The following is a 27520-nucleotide window of genomic DNA, read 5'->3' on the forward strand; positions in this document are numbered from 1 at the left end:
TGTATGACTGCCCCACATGTAGCTGTCTGTTGCCGATATACCAGCAATGTGTGGCACTGCAGCTGCTGTGGAACTACACATCTCAGCATGCCCTGCTAACATGGCGGTGTTAAGACCTGCTGGGATTTTTAGTTCAGTGGAAGCTGGAGTGCCACATGTTTTTCACCCCTGGCTTAGCTATCGCTTTACTGCTGGGAATGATGCCAGCCTACCTACTGCACATGTGCACCCAATTGATCCACTTATGTGGAAGCTAAGAATGATGGGGCAGGAGTCAAAGGATCCCTCTCCACCAAAGACAGCTGTAATACTGTAATATACCTGCTCACTCTTCCAGAGTAGACTACTGAATTAGGGAGAAGGTCTCCTGGGTCCTGGAAAAGTGGACAGTTCTCCCACAATCCCGCATCCCCCAGCATGGTATGCTATAACTGGTGCCTTAGCCTATACTAAGCCAGGAATTGTGTCAACAATATCAAGGGGAGGGGCTACCATTGGACAGTTCACCTATTCTGCCTACCAGGCCCATAATATCTTAGGGACTATCCAAACTGCACTGTAGCCTATACGGTTAACATTGTCGGAAAATGTCATTGGCTAACTGGGCACATCTCTGAAAAGTATTCCCCTGGCTAGCTGCATGTGTGATCAGCGTGCCCGTACATAAAGGGCTGGTTTTATGCCAGCAGTGTGCACTGTGCTTACCTGAGTCCCTGCAGCTTTAACTGAGATGCGTGGTGTTCTCTGTAATATAAGTTTACAGATGTGAAGGGTTGGGAAAGTCACGCTGTAGAGAATGTTGGAAATGAGGCTCTGACTTCAGAGGTAAAGCATTTCCTTTACATTAAGCTGTGTACACACTATGCAATGACATGGATAGTTTATTGTTATGAGGTGATTCAGAAAGATAAATCATTCATATTGAACAGCAGTGTATACACCCTATGGGCCTGATTCAGACCTGGTTGCAGTTTAGGGAAATTTGGCAAAACTGCAAAATTTCTGCATCTTACACAAGGCAAGGCCGCCCTGGGTCCCACTCCGCAATGTGGCCATAAATCGCACATCCCTGGCTGCGCAGCCTAGTGGTTTTGAGCTGCAAAGGCTGCGTGTGATGTGGTGCAGCTGCAACAGGCCTCCCCACCAAGCAGTCAAGGCATGCCTGCATTTTCTGAACTGCTCCCACAAAACGAGGTGTCACCGTTCCATGTTGCTACTTACACTGTCTAAAGGTGCCCATACACTGAGTCGGTTTGGTCCGATTCCGACTGATCGGGCCGTTAAATCGGACCAAATCAGCTGTCCCTGACATACCGTCAGGTCCTGTGGTCGCACCGGCGGGACATCACATGTGTCAGAATCGGACCCATCAGTGGCACATTGCCACTGATGGGTCCGATCCAGATGTGTGCCAGCGGTGAAGCAGTTTACACTGCCCCACCACTCGGATCCTCCCCGCGTTCCACCCTGGACCAGGGTAGGATTAGAGGGGAAATGGACCCGTGTTTTTTTATTTTTTATTCAGTACTCTTTTTACACAGATGCTGACCCGGGTCCACAAGGCAAAAACCCAGCGCTTTGCCTTGGTGCATTTTGCCTTGGTGCAAAAGGAATATTATTTTGTTTCTGTGCAGGGTAAATACTGGCTGCTTTTTCTTACACTGCAATTTAGATTTCAGTTTGAACACACCCCACCCAAATGTAACTCTCTCTGCACATGTTACAGATGGAGCCGGCCTCTTCTTTGCAGGGGCTGGCGAAACTATCGCCTGCCTCCGCCATTTCCCGACAGGGGGGGGGGGCGCACGAGATGCTTGCGCGCCCCATGGCGAAGAAGCTCCCCGCAGGTCCCCATTGCCGCACGCGCGTCCCAGTTTGGTGGAGTCCCTCTCTGCCAGCTCTCGCCAGCGGGGACGTTCTGGTAACAGCCGGGCAAACATGTGCATCCGCCCCACCTGCAGTAGTGCACATGGTTTTGTCCATTAAAGACAAACCAGCTAGAATAACCCCCACTGTATGATTTATGGTAACTTTCCTTCCGATCTTGACCCTGTGAAGGGTATTCCGGGTAATAATGGTGCCCCCACACCTAACTCTCTTCCTGATGTGGAACATTTCTGCTTGTATTGTAGCGATGTGCATTGTTACTATGTTCCCCTCTTGTATCCTGCATCCCACTAAGCGGGATTATCCAGTCTCCGATTTCTCAAACGTGAGTGCCCCCATTCCTTGTCCGTTTCTTCTGACTATTTATTACTGGCGTATACAGTGTATCAGATTCTATAAACAAGCTTGTTACTATTTATACTGTGCATGGAAATGTAGGTGAAACTGAACAAGTAGACATCGGATAGTCCTCATATAATGGGAGCTTTGGTGCGGTGATCTGGTTTGTGAAAGGATATTAGTGTATTATGTAACAAGCCTCAGGCACTGACTGTTTTCTGTACCACCCATTGTGATACATTGTGTATACACTGTATTACTGTGCTGTTATAGCCACGTTAGCTTGTTATAATACTATTTGTCTGTAAACAGAAAAGGCTGTTCTTACCTGTATCAGTATCCGCGCCCTGAGGCACACAGCTCCTCTGGCAGATCAGGGTGGGGTTATTGTTTAGGTGTGAACGTAAAACGTGCAGAGACGGTGGCTGTACAGTGTTGTACATGGCTCTCTGGGGTCCACCACTGTCAGTGCAGCTAGTCTTGATGCCTCTCATTTTCAGGTCGTTGCTGGTAATTGTTCCAGGCTGGCATTATGGGGGGTGGGGTGGGGGGGTGCAATCATTTCTTAAGTCATAGTCTTTGGATGGCGTCTGTGGGTACACACAACCACTGGATGTGGCTTGCGCCATGCTGGGTAGAATCTGTTTAGATTGATCTGAATTAGATCATTTTGGACCAAAATCTGTTTTGTTTTTTATTTTTACTATACACAAACTAATAAGGGATCAATTGTATAACTATCTATCTGCGATTGTCAACCTTTTTACCTTGCAGGACACTAAATAAGATTCTATAATTGCCATGAGATCCCGGATTCAGAATGAAATCCCGGCGTTCAAAATCCAGACGCCGGAATCCCGACAAGGGGGGGGGGGGGGGGCGTGGATCGCCCCCCCCCCCCCCTTGCGGGCTCGCTGCGCTCGACACGCAGCGGGCCCGGTGCCTCGCTACACTTGGCACGCTAATTTGTTCTCCCTCCAGGGGTGTCGTGGACACCCACGGAGGGAGCAAGTGTCAGGATTTCGGCCGTCGGGATTCTGAACGCCGGGATTTAAACTGCATCCCGAGATCTCCACAGGGCAAAACACATTGGCACCCACAGGATAAAAACAAACCTATTGGCCTCCATATAAAAAAACACAATGGTTCCCACAGGTAACAAAAATAAAATACATTGACTCTTTACATGAAGAGACCAGTAAATAACAGTTGAACTGGTGGTGGCGTCAACTGGTTTGGGCATCTTTAGATTTGGGGGCACACTTGAGAACAGCTCAAGGTGCAGTGGTTGGAAAACACTGCTCTGCAGTGATTGCTAGGTGGAGGCGGATGGTGTTGCTCCCATTTCCTGGGTGTATTCAGTTTCCTTGGCCTCGCAGTGTTCTCTTGGGACTGCAAGTCTGAGTAAACGTGAACATCGCAACCTCCACCTGTATTTGCATTACTAAAGGCTCCCATACACTATGCATCTTCGCCAAAGAGAGCGGCCTGATCCTTCCCGGGCAGCAAGAACGCATGCAGTATATTGAATGTGGTCCTTTTGCATACAGTATATCGAATGTGATCCCAGCAAGTGATACGACAAATCCTAAGTGCAGCCTTTCCGCTCTCCGGCTCCAAAGCGCGCGTATTAAATCGGAACCGGAGGTGACGCCCATGCAGAACTTCTCATGCGATTTATCAGACCGATCCATTGGAGCCTAATAAGTCCAAATCGCACAAATGCATAAGCACCTTAAAGATTGCATGTGCTATTCTGCTATGGGCAGCTAATGGGGTCTACACACCGGGCAATTTTCAGGGCATTTTCTAAGCGATCTCACTGAAGTGTGTATGTAGCAAATGGGTACAAACAGAATAGAGGCTACATCTGTCGGGGGGGGGGGTTCCCCCTGTGTTCCCCCTGTGTTCCCCCTGTGTTTCATTGTATAGTGTTATGCTATTTATAAGGGATGCGGTCATTTGGTCTACAGCATGATTGTAGACAGTCATATGGTTCTTTTAGCCAACATGTTGTGGGAGAATAAAATAGTGCACCGAGCGTAGCAAGGCACCGTGCCTGAAGCACAGCGAGCAATGCCAGAGGATGCGGTGCACTTTAAACTGTGTCCATGTCGACTGTGTTGACATTCAGGTAAAAAAAAAACCCTGCAAAACCCCATGTCGACCTTTTAACTGTCGACCTACACATTGTCGAACTAGTTACCTTTCGACCTAGAACCGTGTCGACCTAATGACTGTCGACCATCATTCTCTAGACCAAATGATCCCAACCCATTTATAAATTAGAAAGTCACATTGTGGTACATTATACACACAAGGATACATAGATCAGACAGCCCAAAAGGAACCTTTGCAATTTGTCTGGACCAATATGTAATATGTAGCACTTATCCTTGAAATCCACATTTCTCTAAAGACTGAGCAGGGCCCTTCTTCCTCTCTGTCCGGTATTTTATTACTGTTTTGTTAACAATTATATGTTGGCGCTGTATAAGTAAATGATAATGGATGTAATTATTAGCATAATTGCCTCTCCTAAGGGCAGAGTGGCAGTAATGCTACGTGTTTGACAAACAGAAGTTCCAGATAACTAAATATATGTACAATTTGGCCACGCACATGATTGGCTGTAAAGCTGTCAGGTGGTTGCTTTGCGATCAAGTTGAATGAATGAGCCAATTGTGGTGTTAATTGTATTTTTCCTGGTAGGGTCTGTTGCACAGTTTTGGGCAATAGTCATTTTGCTGATAAACAAAGGTTTTACCCGTGAGTCCATAACAATCACTCTATGACCACCCGGATATCTGATCGCCGCGTCCTGTTATCTGTCATACTATTTAGTGACCTCGTTAAGAGTCATTGTGAAAGGGGACGTAAGATAAAGGATGCAAAGCGAAATCCTTTTCTGTTATAAGACATTTAAACCTTGTTTTGTGTGTATTTGTTAATTATTATGGGGTTAGTGCTTAAAAAGGAAAAAATGTTAAAGTGCCCTAGCCTATATGGCTGTGATAGTAAAGCAGACCCATCAAAGATTTTGTTGTTTCCCCTCTCTTCTCCATTATCTCTTACTATTCTCTTAGAGCTCTCTTTTCAATCTCATTAAAGAGTGGCCCAGTGGCATGTGCAGGTGTGACATTGCACAAATATAGACGTAGTCAGATTCTTAAAATAAATAAATGGCAGGAGATCAGCTAGTCGCCACTATTATGTAAATATAACATTTGGAGCCGTTATAATGCATTATATATTGTGGAACCTATATATTATCTAGCTTTATTCATTCTGTCTTCGCTGGGCTCAGCAGACATTCAGCAGAGGACTGTATTATTGGACAGCAAACGCTGTTCATTACTCAGTACTATATCTTTTATTATTTGTCTACTTTTCCTGTTAGAATTGAACAGCACTGACCTGAAAGGATGCGTCAGCGAAAACAGTTTGAGCAGCAATGCCAGCCTGCCAAGCGTGCAGAGCTGCCGGAGACTTGGGGAGCGCAGGGTTGCCAGCTGGGCTGTCTCATTCGAACGACTTCTTCAGGATCCAGTTGGTGTTCGATATTTCACGGTAAGTGGAAACATTCAGACATATGGCGTTTTGGCTGTGTGAATATATTGCATGTGTAGGTCGGTTTAAATCAGTGATTTTCAACCTTTTTACCTTGTGGCACACTAAATAAGATTTTAAAGTTGCCAAGGCACACCATGAGATCCCCACAGGGCAAAACACATTGGTCCCCACAGGAAAAAAACAAACATATTGCCCCTTATATAAAAAAAAATCACACTGTTCCCCACAGGTAACACAAATAAAATACATTGGCCTTTTACATGAAAAGAAGAGACCAGTAAATAACTGTTGAACTGGTGGTGGTTGTAAATTGGTTTGGGTATCTCTAGATCTGAGGGCACACTTGAGAACAGCTCAAGGCACACTAGTGTGCCACGGCACAGTGGTTGAAAAACACTGGTTTAAATAGATGGCGCGTTCCATATTCCTGGCAGACCAAACTTCTTCATAGCAACATAAAATATATATATATATATATATATATATATATAACAAATATGGCATGGAAGCTAGCTGAACGTGTGACATGTATACCTTGCAGGCCTTATCCTTAAGGCTGCCATACACTAGTACAATTTTTGTCTGCATCGGGCCGATCTCAGTGTGTTTGACTGGAGATTGTACCTGCTGAACATAAAATCTATCGGATTGGACCCATCAACTGCACATCGCGGGTGCATTGTAGCACCTTCTCCCCGCAGCTGCCCGGGTGTCAAGTGCCAAATCGTAGGTGAGCCCTCCCGGGGAGCTCAGGGGTAATTGGGTCCGACTTGTCCTTAGGACAGGTCGGTCTAGTGTATGGGGGCCTTTGCACCTTAACTTTGAGACACATCCTATATGTACACAGAAACTTTTCAAAAATCAATGATGGACTAATGGGCACTTCCAATTTCAAAAATATATTAGTTATATTCACATATCCATCATCGGTCAAGGTCCATTTTAAAAGGTATAGTTTCAGTCTAAGATAATACATCCTGATGGGGTGTGTAGTATATTTTGTTAATATGCTTGGTGTATCAACATTGACCAAATGAGATTCATCACGAAATATCAACATGATTCGAATGTCAGCAAAATAACTGTGGGGTCTAGAAATGACTTATAAGGGAGGGTCCTAGCTGCAGAGAGAGCGAGAATGCAGGTGCACTGTTCACTCATTACTAATTACATATTATGCAACTAAATAGAGTTGATTTGCATAATCTTGGTCCAGGTTGTGAGCTTACCCACCATATCCAGGTAACTTTACCATCGGGTAAGTCCCTAACATTCTAATAGTTCAAGTCCGAGTGTTGGACACTCCTAAGCCAGTCCAACCGAAACGCAGAGTGTTAGACTGAGACGCACTACACAATGTGTACTCGGCAACATCGCCTACGAGAAGACCCGGCGGAAGAGGCATCATCGAGGATGCCATCATCTACTGAGCCCTGGCCATGCTGCATTCAGCAGCATTGCCCTCGCTAGCAGTGTCTTCTGTCTGTCCGGGCTGACGGAGGATGTTTCTGACAGCGCACATAAGCACGACCTAGTGGGTACACAGTATGCCCCATATGTCTGTCCGATGTGCCAGATCGGGCCACTTCTTGCCAGTGTCAGTGTTACAGGGGTGAAAAATGTTACATGTGCTATGGTGTGGTATGACTGGCCGATGGTCGGTATTCCGATGGTTAGTATACAGACATCGGAATCCCAAATGCAGTTCTTCGACAGGGAGGTAATTGCAAAAAATACCTTTTCATGTACACTGCGATTGCCACAGGTTCTATTCTCCCTCTATGGGGGTCGTGAACCCCAACGAGGGAGAATAGCCCATTACTCGGGATCCTACTGGATCTGTCGGCCATCATCCGGCACCCCTACAAGTGTACATGCAAATGCACAATATAGGATATACAGTTGTGCTCATAAGTTTACATACCCTAGCAGAATTTGCGATTTTCTGGCCATTTGTCAGAGAAAATGAATGATAACTCACAAACTTCTTTCACTCATGGTTAGTGGTTGGGTGAAGCCATTTATTGTCAGACAACTGTGTTTACTCTTTTTAAATCATAATGACAACAGAAACTACCCCAGTGCTAGACATCTCTCTAATGACGCAATACCGGAATTGTACACAATTCATTTTGAGTTGGCAGCTGCCCTATGTATTATTCTGGAACACCGCTAAACCTTTAACAGGGTCTCCTCTTCATCTGCATGTTTCGTGACACAGAAATATACATTCACACTATGCAAGAAATGAGCAATCTCTCGCCTACTGTCGCCATACGCCCAACATTTCCCTCAGTCCGTCCTTAGCAGGGAAATGATCGGCTGAACAGGTTCCATTGTCTTCCCCTCTTACTATTTCTATACTAGAAAGAGAGTGTGACTGCAACACTGCCAGCCCCCGCCCCGCACATGGCTATCTGATTACACTGCTGAGACTTTATCACGGACGTTAGCAGCGCTAGGCTCCCCGCCATCTCCCTTCCGAAATGAAACCATAGAGAGGGGGCAGGTATTGTAACCTGTTCAGCTGAACAGCTGAACATATACCTTTCCCAATGCGCTCCTTGCTGCTGTATGCTGTGCTATCTGCGGAGGGGGTGGAGATGGTGGTGGGTACGCTACAATAGGCAGGGAATGTATTATGTTAGGGTTTACTTTTTAAGAATTAAGCCGTCACCGTATTATAAACCACCATCCAATCCGCTCCTAACTGCCATGTCACCGGCTGTGTTTGAAAAACGACAGGTAGGAGCTGATTGGTTGGTAGTTTATATCTCTACATTTTATCACTTTTCAAGGCATAGGGGGTGATTCTGGTTTAATCGGTCCCCCGCGCGTTGGGATTTGCCCATGGGAATGCCCAGCGTTTCATGGCCATTCACCCCTGAAAACGCTAGGCGTTCTCATGGTAATTTGCCAAGGGTGCGGGGGACAGGCAGCTGATGTCCGCAGATGTCAGACGCACGTTCGCTTCCCGCACAGGGCGCTTGCGGATCTGAATCACCACAGAGGCGTCTCAGATCTGTGCGCACAGGAGAAATCATTTCTATGTTCGCCGACCATTGAATGATTTTCTCCCCCGCCACCCAAGGCTTCGGACGGGATCACGGCGTGCGAGAGGGGGGTAGGCAGCGTCTGGGGGACTCGCAAGGCTGAGAATATCAACCAGAATAACCTCCTTCGTACATTTCGCCCTTAGACTATAGCGTAATCTTGATTAAACACAAACTGCATTTTTAACGTTTATAATTATGTCCGTAATCAACTGCTGCATTTGTGTCTCAGACGATCTCACCCCATTGTGTATATAGAAGCTCTGCGGACCTTTGCCTAAATGTAATATGCCTGTGTGTTGTCTGCTGCAGGAGTTTCTAAAGAAGGAGTTCAGTGAGGAGAACATCCTGTTCTGGCAATCCTGCGAATATTTCAGCCGCGTTCCTGCCCATGATAAAAACGAGGTAGGTCCCTTAGTCAGTGGCTGCTGATTGTGTTCAGTATGTATATCTGACTGTCTATCTTCTGGGCAGATATAAGGGTCTGTCCTAATAACCCCGATGTGTGCGGATGATTCGCCAAATTTCAGTGAATTCGGTCATGCGAAGGGTGCACGTTAGGGGTAATTCGGGTGCCGTTTTCAGCGTTAAAACGGCACCCGAACGGCAACTCGCACCCTGTTCATTTAAGGTATCCTCTTTCCGCCAAGGTCTCTGCATCCGTTTGCAGAGGACAGTATTTGGTAATGGTGGATGCTGATGAGATCACGGCCTGTCCGTTCTCTCCCTAGTGATGTCACGGCTTCCTGGTGTGTTGATTGGCTGTGGATGGGTCCTGCTATGTGTATATCAGCGAGACTTAATGTAACCGTGCTTTTATTGTCTGCCCGCAGCTGTCGTTCCGAGCCCGGGAAATCTTTAATAAGTTTTTAAGCAGCAAGGCCACCACTCCTGTGAACATCGACAGCCAGGCTCAGCTGGCCGACGACATTCTTAATGCGCCTCACCCTGATATGTTCAAAGAGCAGCAACTCCAGGTAACCGTTCTACGTTTGCATTCATTAAAGCACCTGTCTTCATACATCCTCTATGCTCCGTGTAGGAGAGATCCTGCCCAGTGGCGTAACTATCATTTTTTTCTCCCCCCCCCCCCCCCAAGTACAGTTAACCCCCCGTGCCTTACCCCTCCTGCGTCCGCCGCTGGTCTTGTCTGTCTGCGGTTCCGTCCCGGCTCTCCTGGCTCCTGCTGTTAATGAAAAGGGACACTCACAAAATGGCTGCCCACATACTGCAGACCGTTTTTAAGATGCTAGAGGAGGCTGCTGCCTCCTCTAGCATCTTAAAAAACTGTCTGCTGTATGGGGGCAGCCATTTTGTGAGTGTCCCTTTTCATTAGCAGCAGGACTCGGAGCCACGAGTGCCGGGACGGGACCGCACTGATGCGGCAGTAGGAGGTCATGGCAGGCGGCAGTGGGTAACAATAGCCCCGCAGACCCCCCCCCCTCCCCGGCGCCCACACTTTCTAAGCGCCTCCCCGCCACCGCTGGGTCTGCGGGGCTATTGTTACGCCACTGATACTGCCTGATTGCTGGCAGATTGTGCTCAGTAAGCTTTCAGCGTGGTTTGGGTTGGTGCACATTTAGTGTCCCAGGGAGCTCCTGTCCCATTTTATACTCATTACCATATATTAGCATAACCACACCGCTATACACTGCATGTGCCATGGAGCCCTGGTAACCATACCTTGCAAGCACTTAAAGGATATTGAAGTGAATATACTTGTCATAAGGTGACTTCTCCCAGATTGTCTTCATTTGTCTTACATAAACCCTACTCGAGAAACATTTCAAATACAAATTTATTATTTTTACTAATATAACTTTTCCATAAAGCAAGATGTATTTTGGGATTTTTTTGGCAATGAAAGAATTATTGAAAATTTTAATCGGGGAGGTGTGACCCCAAAGACAGGTGCTGATTAGTCCCCTAAGACAGCTATAGGGACAGTGACTGTATCCCTATTTAGGAATTACTCTTATCTGTTAACATGGCACAAGGATCTGTTGAACTCTGGCCAGAGACCCCCACAAAGTTTTGCTAATTGGTGGGAGAGCAGATGATTATTAATTACTATTCACCCCTGTTTGTTTCCCCAGCCCCTCTAGAACATTAGCTCATGCGAGAGGGCCCTTGTCGTCATCTTTGTCACTAAGGGGCCCATTTATTATTGGTCCGCATAGACAGCACGATCTGGGCGGCATTTACCGCCCAGGAGTGCATTGCAATATGCAATCCTTTTGGATGAATGTATCAACCAGGAAGGGACTGGGGTTGTGAATGGGAACCCTTCTCTGTGCTCTGTTTCGCTGGTCGTGTGCAGTTAGCGCTGGCACCTGGCCGACCTCGCCGGCAGGTTTGTAGAATAAAATAAAGTTCTATATTGAATTATTATTCTTCCTGACATTACTGTAGGTTACTAGCTCCGCTTTGCCCTCCTCTCCTCCATAGATACTTGATAAATCATTTTCATGTGTGATAAATTAATATTCATGAAGGTTCTAGACTGATATCTGTGACAGCAATGTGGTGATCTGATGAACTATAAAGATTACACATGATTTGTTCCTTCTGCAATAGGTCTAGATACGCACGCCACATGGGCAGATCAGTGCAGTGTGGTGTACATAAAGTGACCCTGGTTTGGTCGGGCTATGGCGTTCCGTGACCGATATTTTACCATCCCATAAAGCAGTCCATAGTAACTAGCAATGCGGGGTGGTGCAAATGGCTTTTGTGATATTTGTGATAATCGTTCTAAGAAAAGTCTTTTTTTTTTTTTTTCCTTTCTTGCCGGGACCACCAGATCTTCAACCTGATGAAGTTTGATAGTTACACCCGATTCCTGAAGTCTCACCTGTACCAGGAGTGTATGCTAGCGGAAGTGGAGGGGCGCTCGCTGCCTGACCCCCAGGAGATACCGAGCAGCCCGACCTCAAAGCATAGCGTCAGCTCTGACCGTTCCAACATCTCTACCCCTAAGAAGGTATCCTCATTTATATCTCCTACATATACCGTCGGTGAGGGCTCTGTGCATCATGTGGTCTGTTTGTGTGTCTCACCATATTCCTGTGGTTGAACGTTTGGTGATCTGGCTGTTCAACAGCCCTTTTAAGCAGCACAGTGTTATTATATATAATTATATGTCTCCGTTTTTCTTTTCTTTTTCTTTTTTTTTTTTTTTTTTTTCTATAAATGTATTATTTAGATGTGATTATCTGCTGTAAATGATGCCCAGTTTCTGAAATGTTAAGATGTGTGTTCCGCGCTAGGTAAAGGGTTAATAAGAAAAGAGCCCTAATGGATGATTGAGTGAACACCTAAAAATAAAATACTGGTTAAAATTTATGATTTCTTTTCATAAAAACCAGTGTTTACGCTCCTTTTGGGAGATCAGTGTGGAAAAGTTCCAGGTTCCAGCACTATCCCTGGTCTTACCCTGTAGAGGCAGAGGTATTCCTCAGCCAAAGGACGGCTGTCCACTGTGCCGATGTTGAGCTCTGGACGGCTAGCAGGGGATTGCCGCAAATGGGCTGGATGATGTTACCACTAGGAGCGGGCAGGTGCAGGGACTTGCAGGCACCTGTGTCCAATATTGCACTCTGAGCGGCTAGCGGGGATTGCCCCGAACAGGCTGGGTGATATCACCGCTAGGGCCGGGGAGCAGGCAGGTGCAGAGACTTGTGGGCAGCTATGTCCGACTTGAGCGGCTAGCGGGAATTGCTGTGATTCGGCTTGTTGATGTCACCGCTAGTCTGGGGAGCGGGCTGGTGCAGAGACTGACGGGCGGCTGTGTTCGAAGAATCCCTTTGTGTCTAGGTCAACAGTCACTTGGGCGACCACTAATGGTCAACAGTGACTAGGACGACACCTTGAAATGGTTGATCTACCATAGGCCAAGATTGAATTTGTGGACCCAGGGACCGCATACCATTTCAGCGTACACCATGGAACCACTTGGCCCATCTAGTCTGCCCTAATACCCCATGCTGTAGATGCTGGACCACCATGTCTGAGGGGTATCTCAACAGAGAAGCAAATTGTCCACACCACTAGCCGAACGCTATAGCCGGATCATAAAGACCTTTTATGCCCCTTTCAGACCACACTTTTTACCCGTTATTTTGCAGTTTTTATACCGTTTTAAAATGGTAATTTGTGCAGTCTGTAAGGTGCAGAGTGAATTTACCGGTTCTATTGAACTGGTATTTCTAAACTGTAATAAAGCAGGGTCCTACCCATTTCAGACTCGTTTTTTTTTTTTTTTCATCCATGGTTTTCTATGGGTTAAAACGTGTTCACTGTTGTGAAGGAACAAAAACTGCATTGAAATACCGTTTAAAGACATGCGGTGTGAAAGGGTTTTTAGCTGGCAGATCCGTTTTTCGAAACGTTTTAAAATACCTGGTCAAAGCCAGTTTTGCGGTCTGAAAGCAGCATTATTCCTTTGTGGTTAGAGCCGCTTGGCCTGACTTGTGTTTCTTGTGCACACATTACAGCAGTTCAGTAAAAAAAACAAGTCTGGGAGATCTCTAAATGAGGAGTCGGGAGGGGAGGATGACAACGAGAGAAAGAAGAGAGGGACTTTCTTCTCCTGGTCCAGAAGTAAGAGCATGGGGAAATCTCAGAAGAAGAGAGAGAATGGCGACATCTCTAACGGTAAAAATAAAGAAGCTAGATTAAGAAATGTGCCCAGATACTGTGTTCTAGGTGTTGTACAAATGATGTTGACTTTGTGACATTTTTTTAATGTTCTCTTACAACTTTTATTAAATTAGTCGCGTTCTCTTACTGGCTTCTTAATAACCTTTTTAACCATATCTTTATTATCGGGAAGAAAACTCTACTTTTATGATCTGATGTGACACTCGACTGTCACATTGGTGTGATGCAAATGTGCATTGATTGATGGTGTGAACACATGGAGAGAGGAAAACAGCAATTCTTCTGGTGAAACCAGGCTTTTCCACGTCACTGTCCCAAGGATACTCTTACATTTCCCTTTTTAAAGGGATTCTTAACCTCAATAACTATTTCATACCGCATGAAGCTTGTGGACAGTAGCATCCTTTAATTCAGTGTCTGTGTCTTATTGTTAACGAGATCAGGCAAGAAGACGTCCTGTGATGTGATGTATTGCATTTGATGCTCCTAGTGTCTCCCTGGTGTGTCAGGAAGCCTGATAAGACACAAAACATCTTCCTGTGATATATTCCTAGCAAATTCAAAATTCATCATTGAAAATAGAGTTTGGGTCTACTCTTCATGGAGGTAGAGGCCCTCAATAAGGAACGGCAGTCACTGGATTTATATTATTCCATTAATGTCTTCTTATGCTGCCCATACACTTGTGCGATCGGATTCGATGCAACATCGCAGTGCGATGTCCATCGAACCCGATCGCATCTTGTGGTGCTAAAGTGCCCCCTTTGCAGCACCCGATGTCGCATGCCATCATGAGATGGCACATCGGGTGCTGGAAGAGCGATCTCAGCCAATCACGAGTGTTGCACAGTGTTTTAAACACTTCTGCCGCCTCCGCTGACTGACCCCCGCCACCCGCTAGCACTACTTCTTGCGCTACATAACGCCGCCGTCTCCCACGCCGCCAGCGGTCCCTCCGGCCCCCTCTCCCCATCCGCCCCCCACCAGTGGATTGCATTTAGAATCGCATGTGGTTAAAAACCGTGGTTTTTCAGAATATTTCGGGTTTTTTGTTTGTTTGTTTTTTTTGTCCCCCCAGCCCCTTTTTTCCCATACTTACCTCGTCCCCAATGATGTCCACGGCGGCCTCCGCGCAGGCGACCCGGTGACGACTTGGCCTGTAATATAAAATAAAAGTTGTGACAATGAAAGAATAGTGATGTCAGTGTAGAGTGTGTGTTTTAGATCTCGCCCTGCTCCTGTCTGGGCGTTCTGCTGTCACGCAGCATTATCCTGCTGGCCGGGCGGTCTCCGAATCTGCAGCTGACCGTTGTCTGTAACTATTTTCCTGGCAGATTGTTCTGTTATCAATGGGGTCCCCAGCAGGAGACGGGAATCGCAAGGCTCTGTATCCTCTTCAGCCAGTCTCGAGATGATTCATTGTGGCAGTAATGGCAATGTGCTGGAGGTAAGGATCACATTAAGAATCCTAATTGTTTTACAAGGCAGAAAATCTGATCAATCGTTTTGACATCAGGCGCTACATTTCTACCCTTGTAACTGCTGTTATACGCATCTTATCACCGTGATGGATGCTTGTGACATTTCTAAACGTGTGGCTACATAGGGGGGTTAGTTAGTTTAGCCAGGAGATAGTGTATGTGTCTGCGATATTTGGTGGAGCTGGCCAGATCATTTACCCTAAGAACGTATGCTAGGCTGTAGTCTCCAAAATATTCCCTTTTATTTGTGTCCGTTATCACTGAATTTCTAGACACTTTAGTTTGGCCGAAGGGGGGGGGGGGGGGGGGGCAAAAGCCTCTTTTCATTGTCCCACTGTCAATCTAATGCTCATGAAACCATCCTCTCATTTATCTAAAAGCCACTGGCAATGGTTAGGCGTTTTAGTTGAATTAGGGTAGAGACGGCCCATAACATTTTATGCATCATCAGTCTTCTCTGTGCGTGTGGCTCTGGTATGCAAATTAGAAAGCTTTCTCAGCTGCGCCCCTTGTGGTAATATTGTGAACATCCGCACCAAACCAATCATTCAATTAGCGGCCAGTTCCGTACATTCAACGTGGTTAACTTAACGCACGTATCATGCAGTATTTTTTACGTGTGCACTCCCACGATACGGGGTATAGAATTAGAAATGGCACATTATAAATGTATAGCACATTTTTATCTCTTTGTAACATTTTTATATCTTTTAGGGGTTTTTTTTCCCCTATTTAGGAGGTACAAACTATAAGATGCATTAATTCCCATTCACAGCTACATTAGGGATTAATTGAATAGCAAAAAACGAACTTTCTGGAGGTTTTTTTTTTTTTTTTTGACCCGCAGTCAGGTTATTGCGGCCAAATTATTTAGAAACATCCTGGTTTAGATCTGTTGGCTCCACTAACCAACTTCAGTAATCCCATCATGTCCCACCATTACAAGCCTGCACGCTGTGTAGCTTTACTCCGCCGGATACGGCCAATTAGCCATGTTTGACTCTCTCCGGTTCCGCCGTCTGCACTTACTTATTACCGTGTCCCGTTTCTATCTTCTCCAAAGTTCGAATCATCGAGAGTTTCTTCTTCTTCGGACAAATCCCCCAAGCACTGTTACATCGCCATGCCAGACGGCTCATCCTGTGCCATGGCCGTGAAAACTGGCTTTTCCATTAAGGAAATCTTGAGCGGCTTGTGTGAGAAACACGGATTCAACATCGCTGCGGTGGATCTATTTTTAGTCGGAGGCAGCAAGGTACAGTATTGTATTTCTATCCCGTCCAGAGTGTTTGATTCTGTTGAATAGATAATGCGATGTCTCTTTCCACCTTACCCCCCTCAGTCTCAGACACACCGGCTGCGGCGCGCTCTTTGGCTGGGCCACCGCTTACTGTTGCTTATAGCGCAGGGAAGGAGTTAAACGACTTGAGCTTATTATAGGGTCCTGCACAAGCAGAAGCGTGCAGGCGGCGTCATACCTCCCTGCCTCTCCCATGTGTAATTTATTGGATGTTTCTGTTTTATTTTCTCTCCGCATGTAATGAAGCCTCTGGTTCTCAGCCAAGACAGCAGCATTCTGGAGTCCCGGGATCTAAGAATAGAGAAACGGACTTTATTCCGGTAGGAAAAACAAAATGAATCTAACAAAATGTAAATCTGGGCGGCAGAGAGACTTTTTTTCCATTGCAGACCCTCCTGGCAGCCAGGATTCCGTTCCGGGTTGTATAATAAATGTGTGTCATTGTGAGAGGCTGCGATATGTGGTCTGCAACCTCCATACTCTTCCAGCGATGGCTGCTGCAGTGTATAGGTACGGGGCTGTAAAGGTCTGTGCATAGAACCCTTATAATCGCAGCAGGGTTCCACACTTCGTTCTCATAGATGACTAACCTGGCTCCGGTCCTCTCATTGTGCAGCTGTGTGAAATAACACACGCTTGCTTGTTTTCATGGAGCATTGTAGTCAGCATCTGACCATTAACCCCGTGTGATCCCGTGTCCATTTAAATGGGCATTATTAAAACTTGTAATGCGTAGACCGATGACGGAGAACCGTGGCAGCTGTTGTTCAAATACACATCCCAGCATGCCCTGCAACAGTTTTGACACGGCCAGATAGAAAAACCGTTGCAGGGCATGCTGGGATGTGTAGTTCAATAACATCTGGTTCCCCAACACTGGTGTAGACTGTATTAGGATTACGGTTGCCGTTTTAAATCCCACTGTTCGTTTGAATGTACGGAAATACTGTGAACCTTTTCCGTCAGATGGTGGAGTATCTAATCAGAATGAATCGCAATGTTTTGGTGTACGAGCTACAATTAGTTATGTACTAAAAACCAAAATTACTAAACCATATTCGTTAATCTGCTTTACTGGTGTCATCACTGGGGTAAACCGAAAACATGCAATAGGTCATAAAATGTTAATGCCAGATACTCTAGAACAAGGTTGGGGACCTTTGGCCCTCCAGCTGTTGTTGGACTACACATCCCAGCATGCCCTGCTACAGTTTTATTATTTGGCCGTGCTTAAACTGTTGCCGGGATGTGTAGTACAACAACAGCTGGAGTGCAAATGGTTCCCCATATCTGCTCTAGAAAGTTTAGGTCTGTAAAAGGAAAATAGGTCCTCATTCCAAAGAGCCTACAATCTAATTGCCTATATGGAGGCATACAGAAAAAGGATATCCAGTGGTAGAGTTTAATCCCAAAGAAAGAGGCTTCTAACACAAAACACAGTTTAATTTATTTATGTATTTTTTTTATTTTTTTTCCAGCTTGGATCTTGTACCAATTAACAGATCAGTGGGACTGAAAGCCAAACCTACAAAGCCAGTAACTGAAGTCTTGCGTCCAGTTGTGGCGAAGTACGGGCTGAACCTTAGCGAGCTGGTAGCGAGGCTTGTAAGTACTGCGGCCTCCCGTCTACACGAACGCCACCATTGTGCTGCGTATCCCTATATATTGACTATATTGTGGGGTTATAACTGTGATAGAAGTGTATCTTCTTCCGACACAGCGTTTTGTATCCAAGTATACGCGGCTGCCTCGATTTAAAGCTTTCTACATGTTACAGAGGCATTTAGTCAGGTGACCATTAACCGTCATTCTGCCTAATGGAAAGATCTGGTCTTTAGCATTGAGATTGGTCATATAGAATGTTCTAGCAGTCTAGTTGTAGCATTGTCTTGTCGCATTGTCCTATTAGTATACGGCTGTAAGGTCGACACATCCAATGATCAAGCACTGAAATACGTTGAAATGCCTATGGTCGACATGGATTGAAGCTCAACAAAAGGTTGACATGGGGGTTTCACTTTTTCTTTGTGCCGACATGTGTCGACTAGGCTGTGGAGGGAGAATAGAATAGTGTGCCCAGTGTAGCGAGGAACCGTGCCCGAAGCATGGTGAGCGCAACGGTGCCATGTGAGAGGATGCGGTGCACCGATATAGGGTCAATTTCCACATTCGGGAGAAAAAAAACGAAGTGAAAAACCCTTGTTGACCTTTTGACTGTCGACCTGGCCAATGTCAACCTAACGCAGGCCGTAAGCTTAAGTGGCCCGCCCTCCCACCTGGCGATCTCCGCGGAAGATATGTAAGGGAGTCTCGCATTGGGTGGTGACGCGGATGGGAGCGCGACAGGCGTCCAGCAGCAGTTAATCTGCGGCGTCCGGAGCACGGGACGGGGGAATCAAGGTACTGGCCCCCAGAAGGATTTCATGCATTTAAAATGGCCCGGGTAACAAAAAAGGTTCCCCACCCCTGCTGTAGACCGTTCCTTTGCGCACCGTCATAGGCTGCTGCAGAGTCTGCTCCGGAGTGTTTTAGAGGGGTAATGTACCAATCAGCTTCTAACTGAAAAATAACAGGAGCTGATTGGTTGGTATCTTATCTCTCTCCAAGGTTTTATACGTCCGTCGGTTAGCACTAATGACGTTAAGATGAAATACAGAGTGTCACAAGCCTTCATCAGTCCAGTACTGCCGGCCTCCTGCCTATACTGGCCCGATACACCTGCACGTGTCCGCTTCATGCAGGTGTGACCCCGGTAACCTCAGCGCACGTGCAGCCGAAGCCGACCAGAGTCCCATCATCCATTAGGCTAATAGCGGTGGTGGTGGAGTTTTTTTTTATATATAATCTTTTACCTTAAAAACCTATGAAAGGAAAACCAAAGTATTTTGTGCTGTCACTACAGAGCGGGGAGCAGGAACATCTAGATTTGGGGGTCCCCATCTCCACCTTGGATGGGCAGAGAGTTGTACTGGAAGAGAAGGAGAACTGTAGAAGTAAAGGTGAGTCCGAGAAATTGTCTGCAAACAACAATAAAACCTGCCGTGTTAGCACCGACCTGATACAGTATATCCATAGGTCGCCCTTTACTATAATATGGAAATGTTTTGTGTTTTATTTGTGCTTTTCTCCTATTGTGGAGACTGGTATGTGCTGGGAGGAACTGGGCAGGAACAAGGTCACGTTCCCGTAGGTCTCCGTCATTGTACGCGTTACATATTGCAGGTTCAGCCTTGAACAGGAGCTTATGCTGTAGTCAGTTATTGTTCTTTTTGTGGGGCTAACCTTTATTTTTATTTTACTGTTTGAGTTATAACTTAGAGCTTTTACTTGATTGCAGACAAAGGGAAGGCAGCGGCCATCAAATCAACGCAGGCAGTCGCAAACTCCAGAAATCATACATCCACGGTAATTATTTCGCCAACAAAATATTTGTATTTTCATTTGAAAATCGATGTTTTCTTATACTAATATGTGCTTTGCTGCTGTTAGTGTTCTTTATGCCTTAGGCTGCTGTTCAATCACCCCCAAATAAACAGTATGCAGTCATTAGGTCTACAGTGTCTAGGTTGGCAATTCAAAAGGTCAACCACTATTGGTCAATGGTCAAAAAGTCGACCTGAAAAAAATCGACTCAAGTTTTTTATTTTAAAAAAATTGAGTCGACAGGTGCTATTTCATACCCTACCATCTGCTACGGCATGGAATAGTGTGCCGAGGCACCGTGCCTGAAGCATGGTCAGCGCAAGCGGTACACATAGACTGTGTCCATACCGACCTATGTTGACATAGACACCAAGAAACATGAAAAACTCATGTCAGCCTTTTCCATGTTGGCCTTTTGTCCCTGTCGACCTTTTGACTGTAGTCCTAGACCTTGTTGATTGAATATACCATAACTACATAAGCATCTGGTGCAAAAAAAACGGAAAAGATTTTTCCCGTTTTATTTTTTTATGTTTTTAACCCCTTCCCGACATTTGACGTATATATACGTCATGGCCGGGATGTACTTCCCGACACATGACGTATATATACGTCATGACTTTAAACTGTCACCGCGTCTAGGGACGCGTTGACAGAGGGACGATGTCTGCTGTCCCTGACAGCAGACATGTCCCAGCATGCCCAGGGGGGGGCGGCGATGCCTCCCCCCCGTCGGCGATCGCTGCGATTGGCTGTTCAATGTGAACAACCAATCGCAGCGTTTTCCTGTGTTACCGGCTAATCAGACGCGAATCTGACGCTCGGTAACACAGGGATCAATCACCGCCGGGTGTGAGGGGGCGTGAGGGGGTCACCGGTGATGACCACACCTCACCCCACCTGCCCCCAAGGCTGTGATTGGTCCGACGGACCAATCACAGCCATGGCGCGTGATTTAAACTAACGGTGACTGCGCTGCAGACTCAATTCCGGTCTGGAATTGCGTGCAGAGCGGTCACCGACCAATCTGTCATGATATACATACCTGATCCTTGCCTGATACTTACCTGATCACCGCTGGTAGCGTGCTGCCAGCAGCTGGATGCTTCCTGGATCTTGTCACTTCCTGTGTGCTGCTGCTGCAGTGTCATATAGTGACAGATAGTGACAGATAGTGACAGAGAGTGCTATATTTTGTGTCTGCTGCCCCCCCCCCTTTTGTGCTGATCAGTATATCTGTGCTGATCAGCAACTTTTTGGGGGTGCAGGGTTTTTTTTTTAATATATATACCTGTCAGTTGCACCAAAGGTTGTGCTGCCTGTGCAACTGACTGCTGCCCCCCCTGCTGCCCCCCCTTTTGTGCTGATCAGTATAAATTAACTGATCAGCAACTTTTTGGGGGTGCACCCACCATTCATTCCACCAGAATCTGAGCTGCAAAATCCAAAAATCACTCCTTCCCTTCTGAGTCCTGCCATGCACCCAACTGGTATTTTTTGGTCACATATGAGGCATTGCCATACTCGGGAGAAATTGGGGCACAGATTTTGGGGTGCTTTTTCTCCTTCATACCTTGTGAAAATGAAAAATTTTGAGCCAGAACTGCATTTTTGTGTAAAAAATTTAATTTTTCATTTGCACAGCCCAGTTGTATCAAAATTGGTGAAACCCCTGGGGGTTTGAAATGTACACTAAACCCCTAGTTGAATTCCCTGAGGGGTGTAGTTTGCAAAATGGGGTCACTTGTGGGAGGGTTCCACTGTATTGGTGCTTCGGGGGTCTTGCTAATGCGACATAGCACCCACCAACATTCCACCAGAATCTGTGCTGCAAACCCCAAATATCACTCCTTCCCTTCTGAGTCATGCCATTTTTTGGTCACACATGAGGCATTGCCGTACTCGGGAGAAATTGGGGCACAGATTTTGGGGTGCTTTTTCTCCTTCATACCTTGTGAAAATGAAAAATTTTGAGCCAGAACTGCATTTTTGTGTAAAAAATTTAATTTTTCATTTGCACAGCCCAGTTGTATCAAAATTGGTGAAACCCCTGGGGGTTTGAAATGTACACTATACCCCTAGTTGAATTCCCTGAGGGGTGTAGTTTGCAAAATGGGGTCACTTGTGGGGGGGTTCCACTGTATTGGTGCTTCGGGGGTCTTGCTAATGCGACATAGCACCCACCAACATTCCACCAGAATCTGAGCTGCAAAATCCAAAAATCACTCCTTCCCTTCACCTGTCATGCACCCAAATGGTCTTTTTTGGTCACATGTGAGGCATTGCCGTACTCGGGAGAAATTGGGGCACAGATTTTGGGGTGCTTTGTCTCCTTCATTCCTTGTGAAAATGAAAAATTTGGAGCCAGAACTGCATTTTTGTGTAAAAAAAATAAATTTTTAATTTTCACTGCCCAGTTGTACCACAATTGGTGAAACCCCTGGGGGTTTGAAATGTACACTATACCCCTAGATGAATTCCCTGATGGGTGTAGTTTGCAAAATGGGGTCACTTGTGGGGGGGTTCCTAACTATTAGCATCTTATGGTGCCTAGAAACCTACATGGTGCCTAAAAAATAATCTCATAAAAAGGAGGCTCCAAAATCAAGTAGGTGCTCCTTCTATTATGAAGCCTATGGTTTGGTCAACGTGCACACTAGGGCCACATATAGGATATTTATGAAAACAAAAGAATTGGGGGAATCAATTTTTAGTCACATTTCTCTAGTAAAATCTACTGTGTTCCTTAGAAAAATGTATTAAAATTGCAAATCTGCAAAAAAAATGAAATTTTGAAATTTCACCTACGCTTTGTTTTAATTCCTGTGAAACACCTAAAGGGTTAACAAACTTCCAAAATGCTGTTTTGAATAATGTGAGGGGTGCAGTTTTTGAAATGGCATCATTTATGGGGGTGTCTCACATACAAGTCCCTCAAAGTCACATCAGAACTGAACTGGTCCCTAAAAAAATCAGTGTTTGAAATTTTCTTGAAAATTTGAGAATTTGCTATTCATATTTTAAGCCTCCTAGTGTCCAAAAAAATTAAAAGGAGGCTGAAATAATGATGGAAACATAAAGTAGACATATGGTCTATGTTAGTTATTAACTATTTTGAGTGGTATGATTATTTGTCTCACAAGCAGAAAATTTAACATTTTGAAAATTGCTAAATTTTCAATTTTTTTACGACATTTTGGTATTTTTCACAAAAAAACACAGACTGTATCGACCAAAATTTACCACTAACTTGAAGTACAATGTGTCACGAGAAAACAATCTCAAAATCACTGGGATAAGTAAAAGCAAAAAAAAGTTATCCCCACTTAAGTGAGACATGTCAGATTTGAAAAAAAGGGCTCTGTCAGGAAGGCAAAAACATGCTGCGTCAGGAAGGGGTTAAATTTCCTTCTCTATCCAACGTGGTCCCCCGGCAAAACATTTTTTGACGTAAATACACCGGTTCAATGAAACGTGTTTTTGCTAGAAACGGCCCTATTTTCTGGGATATGGTAAAACAACATTCCCGATAAGCCGCAGCTCATTTTGGCTCATAGTGGTTAGATAAATAGCGCCCCTTCCCGATTGCGAATAATGAAATACTGGCCCTAGATCTCTAGGGGCGAGATGTATCAATGTTTGGAGAGAGCTAAAGTGCCGACCAATCCTCTATCTGCCGTATTACAGGCTTTGTATGAAAAATAACAGCAGTTTGAATTTAAAAAATGCCAGGAGGTGATTGGCCGGAACGTTCTCTCTCCAAGCTTTGATGCATCTGCCGAAATGTCTTTGACGATTTGATGCTAAATCACAAAAACCATTTTGCAAGTTGTCCGATCGCTTACCGGATTTATACACCAGCGCAGCAGCCTGTCACGCCGTGATAGATATAGGCAATTTCTCAGTTGCACAAATATACTCTCATGAACTTCAAGCTATTTATTAATGGTGAGACTAGAACTTTGGTGAGAATGTAATCACTCATTCGCGGGAATATTATTTTTTTAGACCGTTCTGAGAAGGAAATGCTGCTTTTGTTCTTTGTTATGAGATTCCTTAAAGCTTCATCTGAGGCAGCGGGGTAGATAAATGGCTGCTATACGGGGCCTCACTGTATGACCGGGTAGCTCACTGTCTCTGACCTTTCTGTAGGTAGAAGATCGGCCGCTGGTAAAATCCGCCTCCATCAGACTGAAGGGAGAATACGGGAAAGGAACCAAAGATCTTCGCGTGTCGAGGAAGGATGACGCGGTTTTGAGGATGGGCAGAAAAAATCAGCATAAAATTAATCTGGACGAAGCAGAAGGTAAATGTTTGAATTGGCTGCATTTATAACTGCTGCAAAGATTGTATGCAAATGCTGCAGGAGGCGTCTTGTGTAAAAGTGCGTCTGCCAGCTGACTTCTGGGATCCCGCTGCTGCATCTGAGGACAAAGCGTCAGATCATCCGCGTTAATCTTGGTCTTCTGAGTAACCCTCAGCTTACTTGGGATGCACAGTATATTCATGCAGCTCAGCTGGGTCCAAGAATGCAGCCATTGGCTTCAGCGCGGCCAGAAACTAAGGGTGACATGCCCGTCTCTGCCCCTGCCACCCACCGAACAGCCACAGCCTGTCATCTATGGTGCCGGTTGGAGGCACGGCATGTAATCTCACAGAACGACGCACAGATCTCACCATCTGGCAAACGTACAACTCTAAGGACCCATACACACTGGGCGATTTTGAGCTGAAAGCTGCTCAAAACAGCAAGTTTTAACGGCTTTCAGCTCAAAGCCGCCCAGTGACGGACAGCTGTACGGTTGTTTTAGGAGTCCTACACTCTTCCGTATTCTACTAGCAGTGAGAAACTGGGGAATGTTTAAGGTATTTTCTATGGAAGAAATCTAGGACCTTTATTCCGGTTGACTTGCCCGCCCGCCACACGCAGTGCCAGTCGCTCCCTTCCTCGTACGCCGCGGATCCCTGCACGGCTGCAAATGGATGATTTTCATAATCATCCATTCACAGCTGGGGAGAAATCATTCATGGGTCGGGGACCATTGAATGATTTCTCCAGAGCTCACAGATCAGAGACACCTCTATGGTGTCTCATCTCAGAGAGCTCTGCATCAGGTGATGTCAGCTGCCTGCCCCCCCCCCCCCCCCGCACCTGTGTCACCGGACGATTACCATGAAATGCTGGATATTCCCATGGGTTGTGCCACCCGCCGCATGCTGTGCTAGCGTGCACCCTGCGTCTGCATATGCGCAGACACAGAACATTGATCCCCTGTGCGAACACTCTGGGAACCGAAGCGATCGGAATAACCCTCCTAGTTTCTATGGAGCGGTGTCTAAGCCTTTTCATGCCATATTTGCAGTCCGTCTGCCGTCTTCTGTTGGTAATCTGTAAAATTGGGCAGTTGTCCTTATCCCGCCAGATCTTCATTTTTCCTTGCCGCTGTTTTAAAATTATATTTTAGGTTTCACAAAGGTTTTTTTTCTTTTTCTTGCAGCCTTTTTTGAACTGATTTCAAAAGCTCAGAGTAACCGCGCAGAAGATCAGCGTGGTCTTCTACGGAAGGAGGACCTGGTGCTTCCCGATTTCCTCCGCCTGTCTCCGCTGGATGTCGCCTCCTCCATCCCAATGGCTGCACACTCCGGCAGGAAGAGGACTGAGAAGAGCAATAGTGTCGATAAAGGCAATAATGGGTCTTCCCGTGTTATGTTGGGTACTAAACAAGACTTCCCGCTCAATGGGGCAGACAAGTCCAGTAAGCACAGCGGGCTGGAAAAGAGGGACAAATTAGACAATGTGCCACCTGCTGGACGGAAACCATACCTTCCATTTAACCCTGCCTTGTCCCCAATTCCACACGTTCAGGACAGACATGCCCCCAGCAGAGAGAGGCTCTCCAGAGACTTGTCCATTGGGAATATCCAGACTGTAGAAGATGACAATGTTGCTGATCTAACCCTAGTGGCCGAAGGAGACATTAGCAGTCCCAATAGCACTTTACTACCACTACCCCCCACTCCACCTTACGATGTGAGTAAGATCTCCGAAGCCAACTTTTCGCCCCCACCTCCATGCTCGGGCACTCAAGATAACTCTGGATATCAGAGATCAGGTATTTCTAGATTTTAGTTTTTGATTTTATTTAATTTTTTTTTTTTTTGGAGTTTTTAATTTTTTTTTTTTTTTAACTATACACGGTTGTGTATATTATTGTTTTTGCACTTTTTAAATATTGCAGAATTGCACATTTTTTATTACTTTTTTTTATTTTTTATTAACTAAATATATATATAACCTAGATCTCGGTTTACAACACTAGTACAATGTACAAAAGGGCAACAGGGATTGTGTTTAATCCAAGTGCCAAAACTGCCCACTAGATAAGCGCATCGACTCGTCTTGTAAATGTTGTGACTTGTGCTTATGCCCGATACCGCACAGGGAGACCTACAGCAGATGGTATCGTTATTATAGAATGATTTCCTGGTATAATTGGTGCATTTGATATGCTTGATTTTCAAGCAGTAGAAAAGGCTAATTACCCTGTCCTGATATCGGTACACTTCAGTACCACGTAATGTAGTTTTGACATTTTGGAGTCTGCATGACTTCGATGTTGACGTGTTTGGGTGACTCATGTCCCTATGAAGTCGTTCTCTTGCCTTTTGTCCATATAACAGTTGTCATCATCTTCGTGACCCATATCTCCCTAGGAATAATTTGTCTCCTGTTCTTTGTACTGATTTTCAAATGAAATTAACTCGGATTTAATGTTATAAATACCAGTACCAAGCATTACTTCTGACCCGGCCAAATGTGCAAAATCAGTGGGAAGAGGGGGAACGTATTGTCCCTAGTGGTAAAGGTCGTGTTAGGTGGCCAAACTCACTGAAGACGTTCTATATGAATTATAAGATTTAATATTTTTCTACTACGGGAATTTTTTTTTAAACTGTATTCTATGTTGAAAAACAAAAAGAAACCACAATTATGTGATCGTTGTATACATATATATTTTTTTAATTCTGTTGAGTACGTTTCGCAAAGGTTTTCTCTTTTTTTAATTTAAATTAAAACTTTTTGTTTTTCATTTTGTAATATAGAACATTCATGATTTTCTGTAAATATTCCGTGCCCATATCAAACCCCTGCATGCATCTCTAAAATCCAGACTCTGTACAAATAGCCTGTATAGTTTTTATCAATCCTGTATGCTCTGATTTCTAAATCAAATCTCTCTCTTTATAAAAAGTGTGCCTTTCTTTCCAAGCATGTTCTGTGTGTTCTAAAATGGATCTTCTGTTGTGATTTCTTTATGATCTTATAACACATTATACATTGCTAACACTCCTTAAAGGCGTTCTACATTTACCGATCCTGGAACCCAACCACTGTCCATTGCACTGTTTGGGGCCAAGGGGGCAGCTTATGATTTAATACTGGGCTTTGTGCAGTCTGAACCCCTGCCCTTGATCATAGCAGTCACACAGGATGTCACCAATACCCTTGATCATAGCAGTCACACAGGATGTCACCAATAAAGCTTACAATCGCCAGAAAATGTTTACATCTATTTTTATTTTCTTTAAAAATTTTCACATTCACGTAATTCCGATAGAACCCATAGGAGGAAGTTTCTGGATCGGTGGCACCTCATAGGCATTAAGGAACAAACTGCCTCAGTGATGTCACTCTTTGTGGTTCATACATAAATTGGATGCATTCTTTCAAAATGGCCGCCTCCAGTGCGTGCAGACAACCGTAACACCTTAATGCGTACACACAGTTCTAGTGAAAAAAG

At 45.2% G+C, this 27520-nt stretch overlaps 1 protein-coding gene across 1 annotated transcript in view; it reads left to right on the forward strand.

The window, feature by feature from the left end:
- Positions 1 to 27520, forward strand: part of RGS12 (regulator of G protein signaling 12) — a 173193-nt gene that overhangs the window by 124279 nt on the left and 21394 nt on the right. The window contains exons 5-17 of the mRNA XM_083151805.1: positions 5627 to 5796; positions 9165 to 9257; positions 9686 to 9829; positions 11656 to 11835; positions 13349 to 13508; positions 14849 to 14961; positions 16059 to 16250; positions 16542 to 16615; positions 17774 to 17900; positions 19198 to 19294; positions 19633 to 19700; positions 23871 to 24024; positions 25217 to 25831. Of these exons, the coding sequence (XP_083007931.1) occupies positions 5627 to 5796; positions 9165 to 9257; positions 9686 to 9829; positions 11656 to 11835; positions 13349 to 13508; positions 14849 to 14961; positions 16059 to 16250; positions 16542 to 16615; positions 17774 to 17900; positions 19198 to 19294; positions 19633 to 19700; positions 23871 to 24024; positions 25217 to 25831 (2187 nt within the window). The remainder of the gene's footprint in view (positions 1 to 5626; positions 5797 to 9164; positions 9258 to 9685; positions 9830 to 11655; positions 11836 to 13348; positions 13509 to 14848; positions 14962 to 16058; positions 16251 to 16541; positions 16616 to 17773; positions 17901 to 19197; positions 19295 to 19632; positions 19701 to 23870; positions 24025 to 25216; positions 25832 to 27520) is intronic.

Source organism: Crinia signifera, chromosome 1 (assembly GCF_055691185.1).
Source record: "Crinia signifera chromosome 1, ASM5569118v1, whole genome shotgun sequence".
NCBI lineage: Eukaryota > Metazoa > Chordata > Amphibia > Anura > Myobatrachidae > Crinia > Crinia signifera.